This window comes from Haliaeetus albicilla, chromosome W (genome assembly GCF_947461875.1).
Source record: "Haliaeetus albicilla chromosome W, bHalAlb1.1, whole genome shotgun sequence".
In the NCBI taxonomy this organism is placed as follows: domain Eukaryota; kingdom Metazoa; phylum Chordata; class Aves; order Accipitriformes; family Accipitridae; genus Haliaeetus; species Haliaeetus albicilla.
The window spans coordinates 35002613-35021333 of record NC_091515.1 but is presented as its reverse complement, the minus strand read 5'-3'; the positions used below and the strand labels follow the sequence as shown (position 1 = coordinate 35021333).

Genomic DNA, 18721 nt, shown 5'->3' with positions numbered 1-18721 from the left:
AATTGGAAGGATAAAAGCAAAACTTGTGGGTTGATATAAAGACAGTTTAATAGAAAAGAAAGGAAGAAACTAATAATGATAATAATAACAATAATAAAATTACAATAATAATAATAATAAAAGAATTGGAATATACAAAACAAGTGATGTACAATGCAATTGCTCACCACTTGTCGACTGACGCCCAGGTAGTTCCTGAGCATCGACACCCCCCCAGGCCAACTCCCCCCAGTTTATATACTAGGCATGACATCACATGGTATGGAATACCCCTTTGGCCAGTTTGGGTCAGCTGTCCTGGCTGTGTCCCCTCCCAACTTCTTGTGGCCCTCCAGCCTTCTTGCTGGCTGGGCATGAGAAGCTGAAAAATCCTTGACTTAGTCTAAACACTGCTTAGCAACGGCTGAAAACATCAGCATGTTATCAACATTCTTCTAATACTAAATCCAAAACATAACACTATACCATCTACTAGAAAGAAAATTAACTCTATCCCAGCCGAAACCAGTACACTTTTACACAATAAACTAATAACACAGAGAATAACACATACAAAGAAAACAATTTTAATAGTAAGTTTTTTAAAATCTGATGCTAATTACCTACTTCCTTGATTTGCCTTATTGTACTTAAATACTGGAGTTTTAATTGCTATGGTTGGTTTTGCAATCAGTCTGATCACAATCTGGCTACTTGAAGATGCTACTTGTTGTTTTCACATGGTAAACACTGAAAATGTGGTTCTCATTAAATGAGTGACTGCAAGGCAAGGCAGGACCTTTGGAATGCTCTTCCAACACTGTGGTTTTAATTTCCACTTTGAGCACTCTTCCATGCTTCCTGTGGACCTCTTAAACAAGCATTTCCAGGATCTGTGTTGAATGGTGGTTACTAAAATGCATCAACATGTTCAATAAGTGTTGACAAGAATCAAGCAAGGAGAAATTTAAGCCAGACTGGATGACATAAACCAAGTTCCTTCAGTGAAAGCTAATGAGATTGCATATTGTACCCACACTACCTGCAATGACTACGCAAATCTTGGGGAAGTTGAACTTTCATTATTTAAAAACTTTCATTTTAACCAAACATTTAAACATATTTCTGCACTTTTCAGACTGTCACAGTAAAAGAAAATTATATTTCCCACTGGAGCCAAGAGCTATCCCCCTTCTCTTCTTCATCAGGGTATGTGCATCCAATACATTTTGTCATTTTCAGTTGTCAGAATCACAGTGAAAACAATTATCCTGCATTTCAATAGAGAGGGAATAGCACAAAGCAGGTGGACAAGCAAGTTCTCATTGCTCAACATTGCCAATCAAAAAAAAAAAAAAACCAACCAAATAAACCACAAAAAACAACCAGCAGTTTCTTGCATCTGCCATGGTCATGTTTACTGCTGCACAGAAAGCAGATGCCATTCTCCACTGAAAGTAAAGACCCATCAGCTGTCAAGAACTGCTCAAGGTGAAAAGAAGAAAGGAAAAGCATCCCCCTCACAATGGAGAAGACAGATAGAAAGCCTGGGGATAGATATCTAGAAAAATGTATTTTAAAAGTGCTGAGACTGAAGTGAAGTTCTAAGAACAATAGCCAAGGAGTCCTACTCTGAAAGAAAAATAATAAAATAGTGCATTGTAGAAAGTCTTCAGGGAATGAAATCTGCAAGTGCAACAGGATCAGCCTCAACTACTCAAGTATCCATTTCTGGAATTACTCTGTACAAATCTGTGATGCGCAGGTGCTATGAAACAGCAACCACGCAAATACTAGACTGACAGATGCCACAGAACAGCACTGGAGCTTAGGGAAAACATGGGAAGGTTGAAGACCATCTTGTAGGGCAAGCTACGTATTACAAGTTGGAATTCAGCACCTTTCATTTCTTCCTGGAATAAAACAGGCAAGCATTCTTTACATTTCAGGAGGAAATACAGGGCCACAGTATCAGCTCCCACTGGGAAAAACTTTCTTAAAAGAATCAGCTTTCTGTGCTGCCAGCTTTCTGCAGGGACACATGATCCCTGTGCCTGCAGAATTAGAGTCCCAAGACTGCTCTCAGTTCTGAGCTAATATGGTCTGCCAACTCCCTCATTCTCTGCTGTTGGTTTATATTGCCCTCCTTGTGGGGAATCAGATGTTGCGGCCAATAAACCTTGATAAGAAAGTAGTGGTTTCTTGGCATAATGTTAAAAGATACCTTAACACCCTGCTTTTTAACCCCACTGCCTTCCAGGCATTTTGCTATTCACTCGAAGCACGTTTTTTTTTTTATCTTTAACACCTGTTACTTTTTATGGTTTGTAATAGGATATAAAAGTTGGAAAATGTATTGGGTTTGTGTGGCAAGGTTTTGGTAGCAGGGGGGCTACAGGGGTGGTTTCTGAGAAGATGCCAGAAGCTTCCCCCATGTTGGACAGAGCCAGTGCCAGCCAGCTCCAAGATGGACCTGCCGCTGGCCAAGGCTGAGCCAATCAGTGACAGTGGTAGCACCCCTGTGATAACATATTTAAGAAGGGGAAAAAGTTGCTGTGCAACAGAAACGGCAGCCGGAGAGAGGAGTGAGAATATGTAAGAGAAACAACTCTGCAGACACTAAGGTCGGTGAAGAAGGAGGGGGGGGAGGTGCTCCAGGCGCCAGAGCAGAGATTCCCCTGCAGCCCCTGGGGAAGACCATGGTGAGGCAGGCTGTCCCCCTGCAGTCCATGGAGGTCCACAGTGGAGCAGATATCCACCTGCGGCCCGTGGAGGACCCCATGCCAGAACAGTTGGATACCCCCTTTAAAGATGGCCATGACTCCATGGGAAAGCCCGTGCTGGAGCAGTTTCTGACTGAAGATCGGCCCATGGAAAGGACCCATGCCAGAGAAGGTCATGAAGGACTGCAGCCTGTGGGAAGGTCTCACGTTGGAGAAGTTTGTGAAGGACTATCTCCTGTGGGAGGGACCCCACACTGGAGCAGGGGAAGAGTGAGGAGTCCTCCCCCTGAGGAGGAGGGAGCGGCAGAGACAACGTATGGTGAACTGACCACAACCCCCATCCCCTGTTCCCCTGCTCCGCTGGTAGAGAAGACCGGAAGTGGAGTTGAGCCAGGAAGGAGGGAGGGGTGGGGGGAAGGTGTTCTAAGGTTTGGTTTTACTTCTCAGTATCCTTGTTTTGATTTGATTTGTAGTAAATTAAATTGCTTTTGTTTCTTCCCCAAGTTGAGCCTGTCTTTTGCCTGTGACCATAAGTGGTGAGTGATCCCTCCCTGTCCTTGTCTTGACCCACGAGCCTTTCTTTATATTTTCTCCTCATCCCACCGGGGATGGGGGGGAGGAATGAGCAAGCGGCTTCGTGGTGCTTTGTTACCAGCTGGGCTTAAACCACGACACAACCCTATTCCAGTTATGCCACACGCTTTCTCAGAAAGTTTTATTGAATTAAAAGATTAAACCCAGATAGAGACACCTCCGAGCTTTTGCCTGTAATAGAATTAGCTCCTCCGTTTTCTGGACAATTGCAAAATGTCTGGTTCACGGATGCCTCGTCAAAGCGAGAGGGAAAAGTCTGGAAATATCGAGCTGTGGCACTTCGAGTAGATACCAAGGAACAGATCATTACCGAAGGAATAGGTAGTGCACAAGTAGGAGAACTAATTGCTGTGTGGAGCGTCTTCCAGCACGAGGCTCAATCTGCTTCTTCTGTCTATATCTATACTGACTCTTATGCTGTGTTTAAAGGCTGCACTGAATGGCTTCCATTCTGGGAACAAAACGGATGGGAGGTCAATAGGATACCTGTATGGCAAAAAGAAAAATGGCAAGATATTCTCACCATTGCCAGACAAGGAAAATTTGCAGTAGCATGGGTAGCATCTCACCAACCAGATGATGCCCCGGTGAGCCAATGGAATGCTAAAGTGGATGAACTGGCCCGGCTAGCTCTCCTACAAAGCACCCAGATAGTGGAAAATTGGGAACGCCTGTTAGAATGGCTACATGTAAAACGGAAACATTCAGGAGCTAAAGACCTCTATTGTGAAGCACACGCTCGAGGGTGGCCAGTTACCAGGGAAGAATGTAAAACTTGCGTGTCCTCCTGCGTGTCCGTTTGGACAGACATCCGCTGGAGGGTGACCCCCTGCATTTGAGAGAGGGAAAAGGCCTACGGGAGGCTTGGCAGATTGATTATATCGGTCCCTTTCGGAGGTCAGAGGGAAAATACTACATACTGGTAGGTGTGGAGATAGTATCTGGACTAGTGCAAGCTAAAGCGTGTGCTAAGGCAACAGGAGAAAGCACAATAAAAGCTCTAAAAGAATGGTTTGGAATTTTCCCCAAGCCACAATCAATCCAATCAGATAACGGCTCACATTTCACAGCCAAAGTAGTCCAGGAATGGGCAACCCAGGAGGGAATTTCGTGGGTGTTCCATACCCCGTATTACCCACAAGCAAATGGAATTGTGGAAAGAACAAATGGTCTGCTAAAACGCTTTCTCAAACCGCACAAGCCAGGATGGACTGAGAGAGTGTGGGATGCAGTGACCAGTGTTAATAGCCGCTGGGGATGTCCAAAGACCACAGCATTCTGCCCAAAAGCTCCAACAATCATGCCAGCCCCGCATGGTCCTGACCACCCCAGCAACCCATCTCATTTCCCAGGACAACCTGTCCTGGTTGAACTTCCCACAGTGGGCACCGTGCCTCTGGTATTGGACACACCCCTTAACAAATACACCTGGAAGGCCAAAGATGCCTGTGGAAAAATTCATAAGATTCATACTAGATGGATTGTCCCTTCTTTCTAACCCGAGAAGCGAATTTGGTTTTGTTTCACTTTCAGGGAGAAGCAAGCAACACAGACGTACCCACAGAAGAAGAGAAGCAGACACAATGTTATTCGTAATTATGTTATGTTGGGGATTTATCTATGAGGGTGAAGGGAAACCAATTCCCCCACCTCCCTTTATCCCATACGATCCCTTTAAGGACAATGAATTTGTCCTGTTAGCAAAAGCTGTAAGCCAAGCCTTTAATCCGAGTCATTGTTGGGTTTGTGGAGGACCTTTAGGGTTGTCAAGCTGGCCGTGGACCTCCACGTCCCTCACTCCAGCACAAATTGTAAGCAATTACAGTGAAACTGACAGTACCACCTGGGACGATGGCGAAACATGGCCAATTCAATTTCCTACTGTGGGTAGATATTGTTTAAATCGCACCCAGAAGGGAGGGGTCAATGTCGGAGAAAGCAGGTGTCAAAGGACACTCACACATCGATTGGTTAATAAAGAGGCAGGGGTTTACATATGGATGTGGCTGGACGAAACCGGACGCAGTAAAGCATTCAAAGGGTTTTGGTCAAACAAAAATGAAACCTTCTCTTTCCGATGGTCTAGAAGCCACGTTTATCATCAAATTTGTAAGTGGAAGAACCATACTGGTGCCTGGTATTGTACCGGCCAGACAAACAGCAACAACAGACCAACTGAATTTTACAGTCCTTTGGGAAATGAGAACACAACTTATTTCCAATTCCCAAAGACTGCAGATGGACCATTTGCTAACGGTGCCAAAGCCAAAAAGGGCCATTATTGGATTTGTGGACATACTGCCTACAAGCAACTACCAGCGAATTGGTCAGGGATTTGTTATATAGGGTTTATCCGACCCCTGTTTTTCCTTCTTCCAGAGACGGGTGGCCCTCGATTGGGAGTGAGACTATATGATAATTTGGGAAACGAAAGGATTGCACGTAACAAGCGAGATGTTGACGTTAAAATAGGAGGAACACAAAGGTGGGGGGAAAATGAGTGGCCCCCTGAAAGAATAATTGAGCATTATAGGCCTGCCACTTGGAATCCCAGTGAACCAATATCAGGGGCACGAGAACCAATTTATAATTTGAACCGCATAATTCGATTGCAAGCAGTTTTAGAAATTATTACCAATAAAACTGCTAATGCTATAGACCTTTTAACCCAACAATCTCGAGAGATGCGTGCTGCAATCCTTCAACACCATATGGTTTTGGATTATTTACTAGCTGAAGAGGGAGGAGTATGTGGGAAATTAAATGTTTCGAATTGTTGTTTAGAAATAGACGACGTAGGTGAAGTAGTTCTTCAGCTGACTTCAGATATCAGGAAACTAGCCCATGTCCCTGTTCAAACATGGAACGGATGGAATGGCAATCTATGGTCTTGGTTACCTGGAGCATCATGGGTGAAACAGCTTCTGTTTTACCTGTTATGTGCATTTGTTGCTTTGATGTTTGTGCCATGTGCTATTCCCTGTTTTATTCAATTAATCCAACACGTTGTATCTAACATGCAATTTGTATCTGCTGCTTCACCTGACGGTGTAAACCAGATTCGTGTCGTTCGCCAATCAAAGCACGCAACTGTATCAAATTTTTAGGCACATGCGCTCTGGGCTGGGGGCATGGAACTGGGTAAACGCCCCTTCTCACTCAGGTTAGTCACACCACCAGTTTTAGCTCCGTAATTAGCCAAAATGTATACCCTTCTTATACTCTACTTTGTGGCAGTTGTTTTGTGGTCTTTTTCGATATGTATGTGTTTGGCTTGTAAGTGTACTGGGTGGCTTTGGAACTTTGTGGCAGCTATTTTGTTGGCCTTTGCTGTATTTTTCTTTATGGTATGCATGTATTGGTCTTGTAAGGGTCCGGGTAAACCATCTTGTAATTGTACTTGTTCGTGTGGACAACCACCCTCTCCCCCTCCCCGTTCCGGAAGACCAGGAACACCTTCCTAGGCCCGACCGGGGACACGTTTTAGTAAATATTGTTATCACCATTGCTATCTTAAGATGTGTTTTAGTAGAATAGTGGTTAATCATTGTTATGTAGGACTACTGTTCATTTACCTTTGTTCAAATTTGGGAGAAAAGCTTCTAGGTCTAAACTGCGCATGTACCTTAGGATAAGGGGGCATAGAGAACAGCTTTTCCGCTGCGCATGCGGACTCTAACACTGGCAAACCACGTGGACCGCTAGAGCTGAGACCATTTTACAGCATACCGCCGGCAAAATGACGGAGTATGACTATGTGTTTGCGTTGATTCCAATTTATTATATAGCCTTTGCTTTAATAATGGTTATCTTAATAGTTCTTTTAATACTTCTCTTTTGTCCTTGTAGCTGTTCACCATGCGAACGGTCGCCATGTTCTGTTATTGACTCTTTGTAACCCTGAGATATGCTTTAATATTGTAGAGTTAGTCAAATTTATAATAGTTAACTGTTCTGATATGCTAAGTAGATGTTATTGGTTATTAGGTGCTGTTGTTTAACCTACTTAGGAATATCATAAGTAAGATAACTGTTATGATATTGTTGTTCGTCCATATTGTTGCTTAATGTAGAAGTACTGTAGTAACATAGAATAAGCCTCGAAAAGCCAAATCATCTTATTTTAACCTTTGGTTTTTTGTTTTTGCTGTACTATGGAACTTTGTTAACTTGGTTATATCGTTGTAGCATGCACTTTTTCTCTCCTTCTCTCTCTACACCTTTACTTTCTACGCCACCATGAGGACAGCAATGTCAAGCCACGGGGTGGATGTGAGGGACTGTGCTGAGTTGCTGACTCACATTGCTGACTCACGGTGCTGCTGCCTAATGTGAGGGAGTGTGCTGAAGTGCTGACCCACATTGCTGACTCACGGTGCTGCTGCCCCAATACCCTGCTGTTGTAGGGGAGTACGCACAAGACGTCCCCAAAGAAACCACCATATCCGCACCTGCCGAGCTGTGCTTGCCTGATAGGGTAATGAGCTCTGTGGAAATGGGTGGACTTTTCTGAAAAATTGTGGGGACTGGGACAATAAGAGCACTGCGTGCTCCCCTCTCAAGGACAGAAGACTCAAACATGGAAAAACATCAGAAGGACTGTGACACCTGAAGGAGAGACACCTGGCTGGCGGCAGAGGAACCCGACCCTCCATCACCGGCATTGGAACCAACTCAGCGGGACGTTGCTGGCTTCGTGGTGGTGGTAACTAGTCTCGCTACCTCTCTTCCGTTCACTTGCTTAGGTCTGCCTCTTTTTCTCCTTCCTCCCTCTGTTCTATCGCAGCTATTGGTTATTGTAGGAAATAAAAGTTGTAAGGTTGTACAGCATCTGACCTCGTTTGTGTCTTAATCTCGCTCTCGGGATCATTTAACAACCCTCCCCGATATTGGATCGGGACACTGGCACAGGTTGGTTCTCTGGTTTAGTGGCAGTATCTGTCACCGGGGTAGGGTTAGCCATGGTACCTGTTGTCGTGGTAGGGGCAGCCACGGTGCTTGTTGTCGGGGTAGGGGCAGCCACGGTGTCTGTTGTCAGGGTTTGGGTAGCCACGGTGCATGTTGTCGGGGTTGGGGTAGCCACGGTGTCTGTTGTCAGGGTTTGGGTAGCCACAGTGCATGTTGTCCTGTTTTCCATCTTTTCCCCCTTTTCCCCCTGGGGGTGCTGCATAATATCAAGCAGGGTTTGGTAGATACTGGCCAGGGCCCAGCACAGTGTAGTGAGTTGTGTGTCTCTGGGATAGCCACAGCATTTTCCTTTCAAAAATTCTATCACTTCATGAGGGTTCTGTAGTTGTTTGGGAGTTAACTTCCAAGTCACTGGAGGTGAGAAGTTCTCTAGATACCTGCCCACATCCTCCCACATGCCATGCCACCCATGAATATCCAGCTTTGGGACAGATCTCTGGGTGGTACTCTTAAAGAGCCTTTTTGTAGCCCTAGACAAGACCTGAAACATAGTCAGGAGGCATAGCACTAACAGCACACTGGCTTGCGCATCCCAAGGATATTCAAAATTCTCAAAAGCTGTTGTAATTAGTCGGAAGGAGAAAAGGGAGGGGAATGGACGGGGGGAAGTATCCCCCCCAACTTCCCCATGGATTGGGTGTAATTACCAATAAAATCTGACAGAAGGTGCCGAAAGTATGGAAATGATATCACTGCCTCATACAGATACCAGCTTAACTTCATGACCAGTGATGTAATCATTTCACAAGTCGACATTGCCCAGTACAGCAAAATGATAATCCCAATCACTCTCCCAGAGATGAGATACGCAACTACAGGCAATACATAGAGCATATAAGAACTTACAAAACGCCACCATGTAAACAGCTGAATCAACATTGTGACTAACATCTATTTATCTAGTATAAGAAATGCGTATGACAAATTTGTTTCAACACGCTCTGGCCAGATCTGTCGTTATCTCAACCCTTCGGGCCCCACGTTGGGCGCCAAAAAGGACTGTCGTGGTTTCAGCCCAGCCGGTAACAAAGGACCACGCGGCCGCTCGCTCACTCCTCCCGCCCCCCTCCGGTGGGATAGGGGGAAAAACGGAGGAGAGAAAAAAAAACAAAACTGGAACCTCGAGGGTTGAGATAAAGGCAGTTTACTGGAACAACACAAAGAAATTGCAACAACAACGACGGTACTAATGAAAGAGTATACAAAAAGAGTGATGCACAGTGCAACTGCTCACCACCCGGGACCCGACGCTCTGCCACTTCCCCCACCGAAAAGTAGAGACCACCCCCCCGGCCCGCTCCCCATTTATATACTGAGCATGATGTCACATGGTATGGAATAGCTCCTTGGCCAGTTCAGGTCAGCTGCCCCGGCTATGCCCCCCACCTCCCAGGTTCCTGTAAAAAATTAACTCTATCCCAGCTGAACCCAGGACAGCAGCTTAGACTGGTAAAGCAAGCCCTACAGTCTCCATGTTTTCTGATCCCATGCAATGAGATTTATTCAAAATATTTTGTTTCAGCCTTAGAATAACTGTATTTAACTATAAAGTGCAGTAATTTTTACTCAAATCCTCTCTGTGTACTCCAAAGTACAGTTCCCTAGGAAAGGTGGCCTGAAAGTCAGCTATGAGCTGACACTATGAGCTACTGCATCTCCACTAAGAAATAGAGAATGAAATGATTCAGCAGTTCTACAATTTGGCTCTTTAAGAAGAGAACAAATAGCCTCCTTTATCAGCAAAACCAATTTTTTAATCAAGGTAATTAACTTGATTTTGCCTCTCAGTCTATGCCAGTACAAGAATTTCTAGCCAAATAAAAGAGATTTTATGAGATACAGTTTAACAGCACAGAGTATTTTGCTGTAAGTAATAAAATTCTCTCTCAGATCATAAATTCTTCACTCCTAGGTGTACATCTTCTGAATTTGTAAGCAATTGTAAAAAGAGGCCCTGATCTTGACCAGATACTATTCTGATGTGAGTAGAAGGGCTTACAGGAGAGGGAGACTGAATTCCATGATTTATTAACTTTCAGTAATATATGGTCTTTATACCAGTAATTCCTCATATCAGTAGATTCATAGAATAATGAAGGTGTGAAGGGACTTCTGAAGGTCTTCTGCTCCAGCCTCCTGTTGAAAGCCAGGCTAGCTTCAAAATTAATTCAGGTTGCTCAGGGCCATGTCCAGGCAAGTTTTGAGTATCTCCAAGGATGGAGATGCCACAGCTTCTCTGTGCACCTGCTCTAGTGCTTCACCACCTGCACAGTGAAGAATTTCTTCTTTATATCTCATTCAAATTTCCATTCCCTTTTCTGACTCCATCTTCTTTCTAATTACTCATTAGATGATGGAAGACAGCAATTAGATCCTCCTGCTTCCCTTGGCTTTCTCTTCCCAGCTGAGCAAACCCACAGCCTCTCCTTGTGCATTGCAGGTGCAACCACCTGCTAAACTGTCAGTCTGTCAGTGTCTTCACTGGGTGGACAATGCAGTTCTATTCTGAAAGACTGTACGTGAACCAAGCACTAGGAAAGTCTAGAACATTTAGTAAACATTTTCTTCCTATGCCTTCCAGAATAACACATATCCCTTAAAACACCAAGTGGGATGTTAAGCACATTTCAGGTCATACCCTTGAGTTACTCATATTTCAGCAAATATACATAATAAAATGACTCTTCAGTGATTTCTACAAGCAACATTTACTTTAGAGAGAAGTCACATCACTGACGTTGAAAAAAGTTGGTTTACAATAGTTTCTCAAATACTGGAAAATAGCTTTGTGTCATGGTTTAACCCCAGCCAGCAACCAAGCACCACGCAGCTGCTCACTCACTCCCCCCACACCCAGTGGGATGGGGGAGAAAATCGGGAAAAGAAGTAAAACTCGTGGGTTGAGATAAGAACGGTTTAATAGAACAGAAAAGAAGAAACTAATCATAATAATGATGACACTAATAAAATGACAACAGTAGTAATAAAAGGATTGGAATGTACAAATGATGCGCAGGGCAATTGCTCACCACCCGCCGATCGACACCCAGCTAGTCCCCGAGCAGCGATTCCCCGCCCCCACTCCTCCCGGTTTATATACTAGATGTGACGTCACACGGTATGGAATACCCCGTTGGCCAGTCGGGGCAGCTGCCCTGGCTCTGTCCTGTGCCAACTTCTTGTGCCCCTCCAGCTTTCTCACTGGCTGGGCTTGAGAAGCTGAAAAATCCTTGACTTAGTCTAAACACTACTTAGCAACAACTGAAAACATCAGTGTGTTATCAACATTCTTCACATACTGAACTCAAAACATAGCACTGTACCAGCTACTAGGAAGACAATTAACTCTATCCCAGCTGAAACCAGGACACTTTGCTTCCTTTGGACTATGGAGCAGGAAGTCACCATACTTATTTATTACTATAAATACAGAAATTAGCAAGCATTTTCTCCAGTGAAAATTTGTTCTTCTCAGAGATATCTAATTCCCCAGGAAGAAACAGTTTCCCTATCCAGAGTGTCATTCTACTTAATCATTTTGTACAACTGGTCATAGCAAGGAATCTTCTATATTGTGCTCCAAGAACACATGAAGGATAAACATTTACTAAATACTGAAAAAAAAAAAAAAAAATTAATCCTGTGCCTTTTGATAGTTTTCTGCCATGAAGCTATAGATGAAATGAACTATATTACTAAATATGTGATTTGTGATCTCTACAAAAGTCCTCACCGTATCTGAAATGGTAAGATTATCAAAATACTGTGTATGATACTTAGCATTTATAAGTTATCATGAAGTCATAGAAAGTTTGTCATGCTATGAGGGAGAGGGAACATCACACAGGTGGCAATTCAGCCTTCTTCCTAGGGAAGAGGGTGAGCCAAATAGGAGAAATAACCAGTACTCAAAGGTTTTATGAATTTCAATCCCAGGCAGGGTTTTGAGAAAGATTTCCTGAATTTTCACAAATCAAAGTACACCAATATTTTCTGAAGTGATTGATAAGCCTTTGATACAACAGAAGAAGGCACCCTGACATAGGTTACTCATGAGTTGGTCTCAAGAGACTATCCTCTCAATATGCAAATGTAGTAACCTCAACTCATTTAGAAATCTGGATTTTGTACACTTACAGGAGATGTATATTTTTTAAATCAGAGTGTGATTTGGTTTAATATTTTTCTGTTCTTTACACAAGAAGGACATATATAGATGTACAAAACAAAATAACATTCCTCCTTTACATTGTGTATTCTAACATTTAAAAAATAACTGGAATGCTACAAAACTCTAATTCTTCTGATTACTCACTCCATATAGAGGTTATGCTATAAGGAAAAGCTTTGTTCTGAATTTTACATGTAAATAGTCAAATTATGCAACCGATAGGAGCAACACTTCATAAATTCTAATGAGGCTAGATGAGACCATGATGATAAATGGAACTAAAGGGATGCCATCAACTAGAACAACATTCTGTTTTAAGTGTTTGAAAGTGACTGCATATATACCACTGATCTTCCTACCAGTTTTTTACATTACTACCACAATGTATGTTTCTTTGGTTTTTTTATGCTTTCCTCTCTCCTATTTTTTACTTCATATACATGCGAGTGCACAACCCTTCTAAGTGACAAGATATGTGGGGAAATCTGTGAGAGCAGCTACATATGAAATGGTGTGCAACGCATAAAATATATGGGGAAAGGCTTTTAATTCCTTTAAAAGTAATTTTGCCTTTGGTCATTTTCAACTTTAGTCCTTCTAGACGTTCAACTACAAAAGGATAAAAAGGTACATTGTCGGGGGATGCAACGGGTCTGCGGAATGCCTGACAGTTCGAGAACAGCCTGACCTTGAGCAGCTTGTAGTGTATCCTTGAAAGTCTGGAAAGATCCGAGAAGAGCGGTACAAAAACAAGATAATGATAAGAATCATAGAATCATAGAATCATTTAGGTTGGAAAAGACCTGCAAGATCATCGAGCCCAACCATTAACCATGCCCACTAAACCATGTCCTGAAGTACCCGGTCCACTTGCTTTTTGAATATCTGCAGGGATGGTGACTCAACCACTTCCCTGGGCAGCCTGTTCCAATGCCTGACAACCCTATCGGTGAAGAAATTTTTCCTAATATCCAAGCTAAACCTCCCCTGCCGCAACTTGAGGCCGTTTCCTCTTGTCCAGTCACCTGACAGAAGAGACCAACACCCACCTCACTACAACCCCCCTTCAGGTAGTTGTAGAGAGCGATAAGGTCTCCCCTCAGCCTCCTCTTCTCCAGGCTAAACAGCCCCAGTTCCCTCAGCTGCTCCTCATAAGACTTGTGCTCCAGGCCCCTCACCAGCTTTGTTGCCCTTCTCTGGACATGCTCCAGCACCTCAATGTCTTTCCAGTAGTGAGGGGCCCAAAACGGAACACAGGACTCGAGGTGCGGCCTCACCAGTGCCAAGTACAGGGGAACAATCACCTCCCTGCTCTTGCTGGCTACACTATTTCTGATGCAGGCTAGGATGCTGTTGGCCTTCTTGGCCACCTGGGCACACTGCTGGCTCATATTCAGCTGGCTGTCAACCAGCACCCCCAGGTCTTTCTCTGCCGGGCAGCTTTCCAGCCACTCTTTCCCAAGCCTGTAGTGCTGCATGGGGTTGCTGTGACCCAAGTGCAGGACCTGGCACTTAGCCTTGTTGACCTTCATACAATTGGCCTCGGCCCATCGATCCAGCCTGTCCAGATCTCTTTGCAGAGCCTCCCTACCCTCAAGCAGATCGACCCTGCCTCCCAGCTTGGTGTCGTCAGCCAACTTGCTGAGTGTGCACTCAATCCCTTCATCCAAATCATCAATAAAGATATTAAACAGAACAGGGCCCAACACTGAGCCCTGGGGAACACCACTTGTGACCCGCCGCCAATTGGATTTCACCCCATTCACCACAACCCTCTGGGCTCGGCCATCCAGCCAGTTTTTCACCCAGCGAAGAGTGCACCCATCCAGGCCACAAGATGCCAGCTTCTCAAGGAGTATGCCATGAGAGACAGTGTCAAAGGCCTTGCTGAAGTCAAGGAAGAGAACATCCACAGCCTTTCCCTCATCCACTAGGCGGGTCACCTGGTCATAGAAGGAGATCAGGTTGGTCAAGCAGGACCTGCCTTTCGTAAACCCATGCTGACTGGGCCTGATCCCCTGCTTGTCCTGGACTTGCCATGTGAGTGCTCTTAAGACAAGCCATTCCATAATCTTCCCCGGTACCGAGGTCAGGCTGACAGGCCTGTAGTTCCCCGGATCCTCCCTCCTACCCTTCTTGTAAATGGGCGTCACATTGGCAAGCCTCCAGTCCTCTGGGACCTCCCCCGTTGACCAGGATTGCTGATAGATGATGGAGAGTGGCTTGGCAAGCATCTCCGCCAGTTCCCTCAGTACTCTTGGATGGATCCTGTCTGGTCCCATAGATTTGTGAGTGTCCAGATGGCGTAGCAGGTCATTAACTACTTCCTTCTGGATTAAGGGGGGTATATTCTGCTCTTCATCCTTACCTTCCAGCTCAAGGGGTGGAGTACCCTGAGGATAACTGGTCTCCCTATTAAAGACTGAGGCAAAGAAGGCATTAAGTACCTCGGCCTTTTCCTCATCACTGGTTGCTACGTTCCCTTCTGTATCCATTAAAGGATAGATATTCTCCTTGGGATTCTTTTTACTGTTAACATATTTGTAAAAACATTTTTTGTTGTCCCTTATGATAGTGGCCAGATTTAGTTCTAGCTGAGCTTTTGCCTTTCTAATTTTCTCTCTGTATGATCTAACAAGATCCCTGTACTCCTCCCAAGTTGCCCACCCTTTCCTCCAGAGATGATAAACTCTCCTTTTTTCCTTGAGTCCTAGCAAAAGCTCCCCATTCAGCCAGGCCGGTCGTTTTCTTCAGCGGTTCGACTTGCGGCACATGGGAATAGCCTGGTCCTGAGCCATTAAGATTTCCTTCTTAAAGAATGTCCATCCCTCCTGGACCCCTTTGCCCTTCAGGGCTGTCTCCCAAGGGACTCTCTCAACCAGTGCCTTGAAGAGGCCGAAGTTTGCCCTCTGGAAGTCCATAGTGGTGGTTTTGCTGACCACCTTCTTTGCCTCACCAAAAATTGAAAATTCTATCATTTCATGGTCGCTAAGCCCAAGATGACCTCCGACCATCACACCTCCCACCAATCCTTCCCTGTTCGTAAACAACAGATCTAGCAAGGCTCCACCCCTGGTTGGTTCACCCACCAGCTGTGTCAAGAAGTTATCTTCCACACACTCCAGGAACCTCCTAGATTGTTTACTCACTGCTGTGTTGTATTTCCAGCAGATGTCTGGAAAGTTAAAGTCCCCCACAAGGACAAGGGCACACAATTCTGAGACTACTGCCAGCCACTTGTAGAATGATTCATCTGTCTCTTCAACCTGGTTGGGCGGTCTATAACAGACTCCCTGCACAATATCTGCCTTATTGGCCTTCCCTCTCATCCTTACCCATAAGCACTCCACCTTGTCATCAGAATCATGTAGCTCTGTACAGTTTTGTAATTGATTTCAGCTGTTCTAACTATAGACTGTTGCCAAAGAAGGATCCTGTATTTTTTCCCTCCTTCTGCTTTGTCCCAATCCATTGTCGGGGAAGGTTTCGATATGATCACAAGAGCGAGATTAAGACACAAACGAGGTCAAAAGCCGTATACCCAAAAGAGCTTTTATTATCAAAAGTATCAAAAGTAGAAAATAGTAGCGATAGGATAGAATGGAAGAAAAAGGCAGAAATCAAGCAAGCAGTCGGGATAGAGTTGCAAGGATAGTCACCACCATGGATCCAGCGGCGTCCCGTTGGTCCTCAGTCTTCAATTCTTCAGTGGTGGGTGCACACCACGGCTTGTCTCCACGGTTTTTTATAGGGCATAGTCCGATGATGTATGCACATACGTATTGTTCATGCACTGTTCACGTGCTGCAGGTTTCGTCTATCACACAACCTTCGCGTGATCAACACCGGAATCCAGTATCTTATCTCAAAGACTACAGTTTCCTTGAGAATGGTAGTCTCCACATTCTTGCATGCTTGTCGGCTTCAGCCCGTTTCCTCTCCTGGATGCCTCAGTGGCCTAGTAATCGTCCTTATGGACAGAGGAATGTCCTGCTTAGACAGGCCATCCCAGAGCCAAAGGGCTCGAGATAAACAGTTCACAATTCAGTCTCTCACGTCAAACAATCCTTGAGATGAATGGCTTGAGATGACAGTCCAGTCTCCCACACCTAACAATCTTTGAGACAAACAGCTCGAGATAACAATTCAGTCTCTCACATGCTTGTATGCTACTGCCATTTCTTTCTACTACCCCTAGTGATTGTGCAGATGTGTGATGATCCAAGTTTCCTTGCTGATATGCCTGAAAACCTCCCAGAAAAAAAGGGAACAGTTAGTGTTCAATCAAATAAGCAAGACGCTCTTGACTCTTTGTGTCAGCATTTGTGATACTGGGGTTACATAAAAGAATAGATGAAAAGGTACAGCAGGGGAGCAGGAAGGGGGACTGGAATGAAATGTCTTGGTGCTTTCATGCAGTAAGATTGGTGTGAGCTCATGCTGGACTAACACTCTTGGGTATATTAGCTGAGGATATACAATTGCTCCAGGCTGCCTCTACTGTCACTGTGGACAGTGGAGAGAGAGGGATGTGTCTGTCCATGATTTAGGTATTGGAAATCTCCAGAGTGTGAAAGTGCCACCACTTCAATCCACCCACCTCCCTGCAATGATTTTTTTTTTTTTTTTTTTTAGGGCAGGAGTACACATTGCTAAGACCCAGTGTGAATGCACTGTGAATTCATTGGCCAAGCTGAGTTAGCTTTGAAAGACTGGTACAGATCTCAGGAATATTAACTCCCTCCAAGATTTATGTATGTGGGAGGCTGGACAGAGGACAGAGTTTTAATGGTAACTCATTGAGAGAAAAGCTAATATTCATAGCCTTTTATTACATAGCAGGGAGTTCAAATGGGGAAGGACACCGGAGACAGTCAATATGATGTATAGTGCATGGAATTGCTTGTTTTCTTTCAGAATAAAACCCAGTATCCATTGAAAGACTAGAGTGTAATAAATTTCATTCTGAAAACATGTAGAGATATTAGATTTCTCTTTAGAGCATTTTCCTTGTAACCTGGGATATTTGCATCTGTGAAGAAAATCCATGTTTGTATATTTGAAGCCCTGAATTATGGTGTCCAGTTCTTAAAAGAAGATTGGTATGGTATTGTATCAGTGTGAAGAAGCAAATAAGGAGCAAAGTATAAACTTTTTTCTCATATTTTGCAGGTTGCATATTACAGCTTCACATGTTCTTGGGCTTTTTCTATTGATGTCCAACACGCAATAGATATTGAAAATGGTATTCGGCAGGTCCCTCTGCAGCAGAACAGCAATCTTTCTTTGATACAAAATGGAGGAAACATGCAAAGACAGGACTTCATTAGTGAAAGGGGCAAAAGATATTGCCAAAGAGGTGAAGAGGCAAGAGGTGAAAAAAGTAAATAAAGCTGTTGAAAAAGCTCAGGATGGCTACACACAGAGGTCCTACAACTGATTCCAGGATGAGGAAGATGATGACGATTACTATGTCCAAGGAGGAAATTATGGTGTAGAAGCTAATGACGATGAAGAATCAAGCGAAGCAACTGAAGGACATGATGAAGATGATGAAATTTATGAAGGGGAGTATCAGGAAATCCCCAACATGGGGCAGGGCAAGGATGGCACGGTGGCCTTCGGGCAGCCCATTCGTGATGAATATAAGGACCGTCATGAACTGGAAACAGAGAGGAAAGCTGATGAAGAAGAGCTAGCACAGCAGTACGAACTGATAATACAAGAATGCAGCCATGGTCGTTTCCAGTGGGCCCTCTTCTTTGTGATAGGAATGGCTCTAATGGCTGATGGGGTTGAACTTTTTGTAGTTGGATTTGTGTTGCCCTGTCGGGGGATGCAACGGGTCTGCGGAATGCCTGACAGTTCGAGAACAGCCTGACCTTGAGCAGCTTGTAGTGTATCCTTGAAAGTCTGGAAAGATCCGAGAAGACCAGTACAAAAACAAGATAGTGATAAGAAGAACCATCCTGATGAACTCACCAATCATGAATTGTTAGTTACTAACTAAACCAATCATATACTAACACATACTCTGAAGAAGGGGATAAAAAAGTGTGTTAGAACAATAAAGTAGCCATTTTGCATGATCTATTACTTGTCGTGTCCGTCTCTACCGCGACAAATGGTGACCCCGATGCGTCTGAGCGAACAGATCATTTAAAGGCGATAAATCCAGCACTAGCAAGAAGTATACCGGCGGCAACGAGAGCTGCGGAGGAGTATACTAGCGGCGAGAAGAGCTGCGGAGACGGAGCCCGGTGAAGCTGAGAGCAGTGGGAATCTG

At 44.4% G+C, this 18721-nt stretch overlaps 1 protein-coding gene across 1 annotated transcript in view; it reads left to right on the top strand.

The window, feature by feature from the left end:
• The first annotated feature begins 2708 nt into the window (after positions 1–2708).
• Positions 2709–18721, top strand: part of LOC138683598 (synaptic vesicle glycoprotein 2C-like) — a 154792-nt gene continuing 138779 nt past the window's right edge. The window contains exons 1-2 of the mRNA XM_069775583.1: positions 2709–2816; positions 17882–18254. Coding sequence (XP_069631684.1) covers positions 2709–2816; positions 17882–18254 — 481 coding nt within the window. The remainder of the gene's footprint in view (positions 2817–17881; positions 18255–18721) is intronic.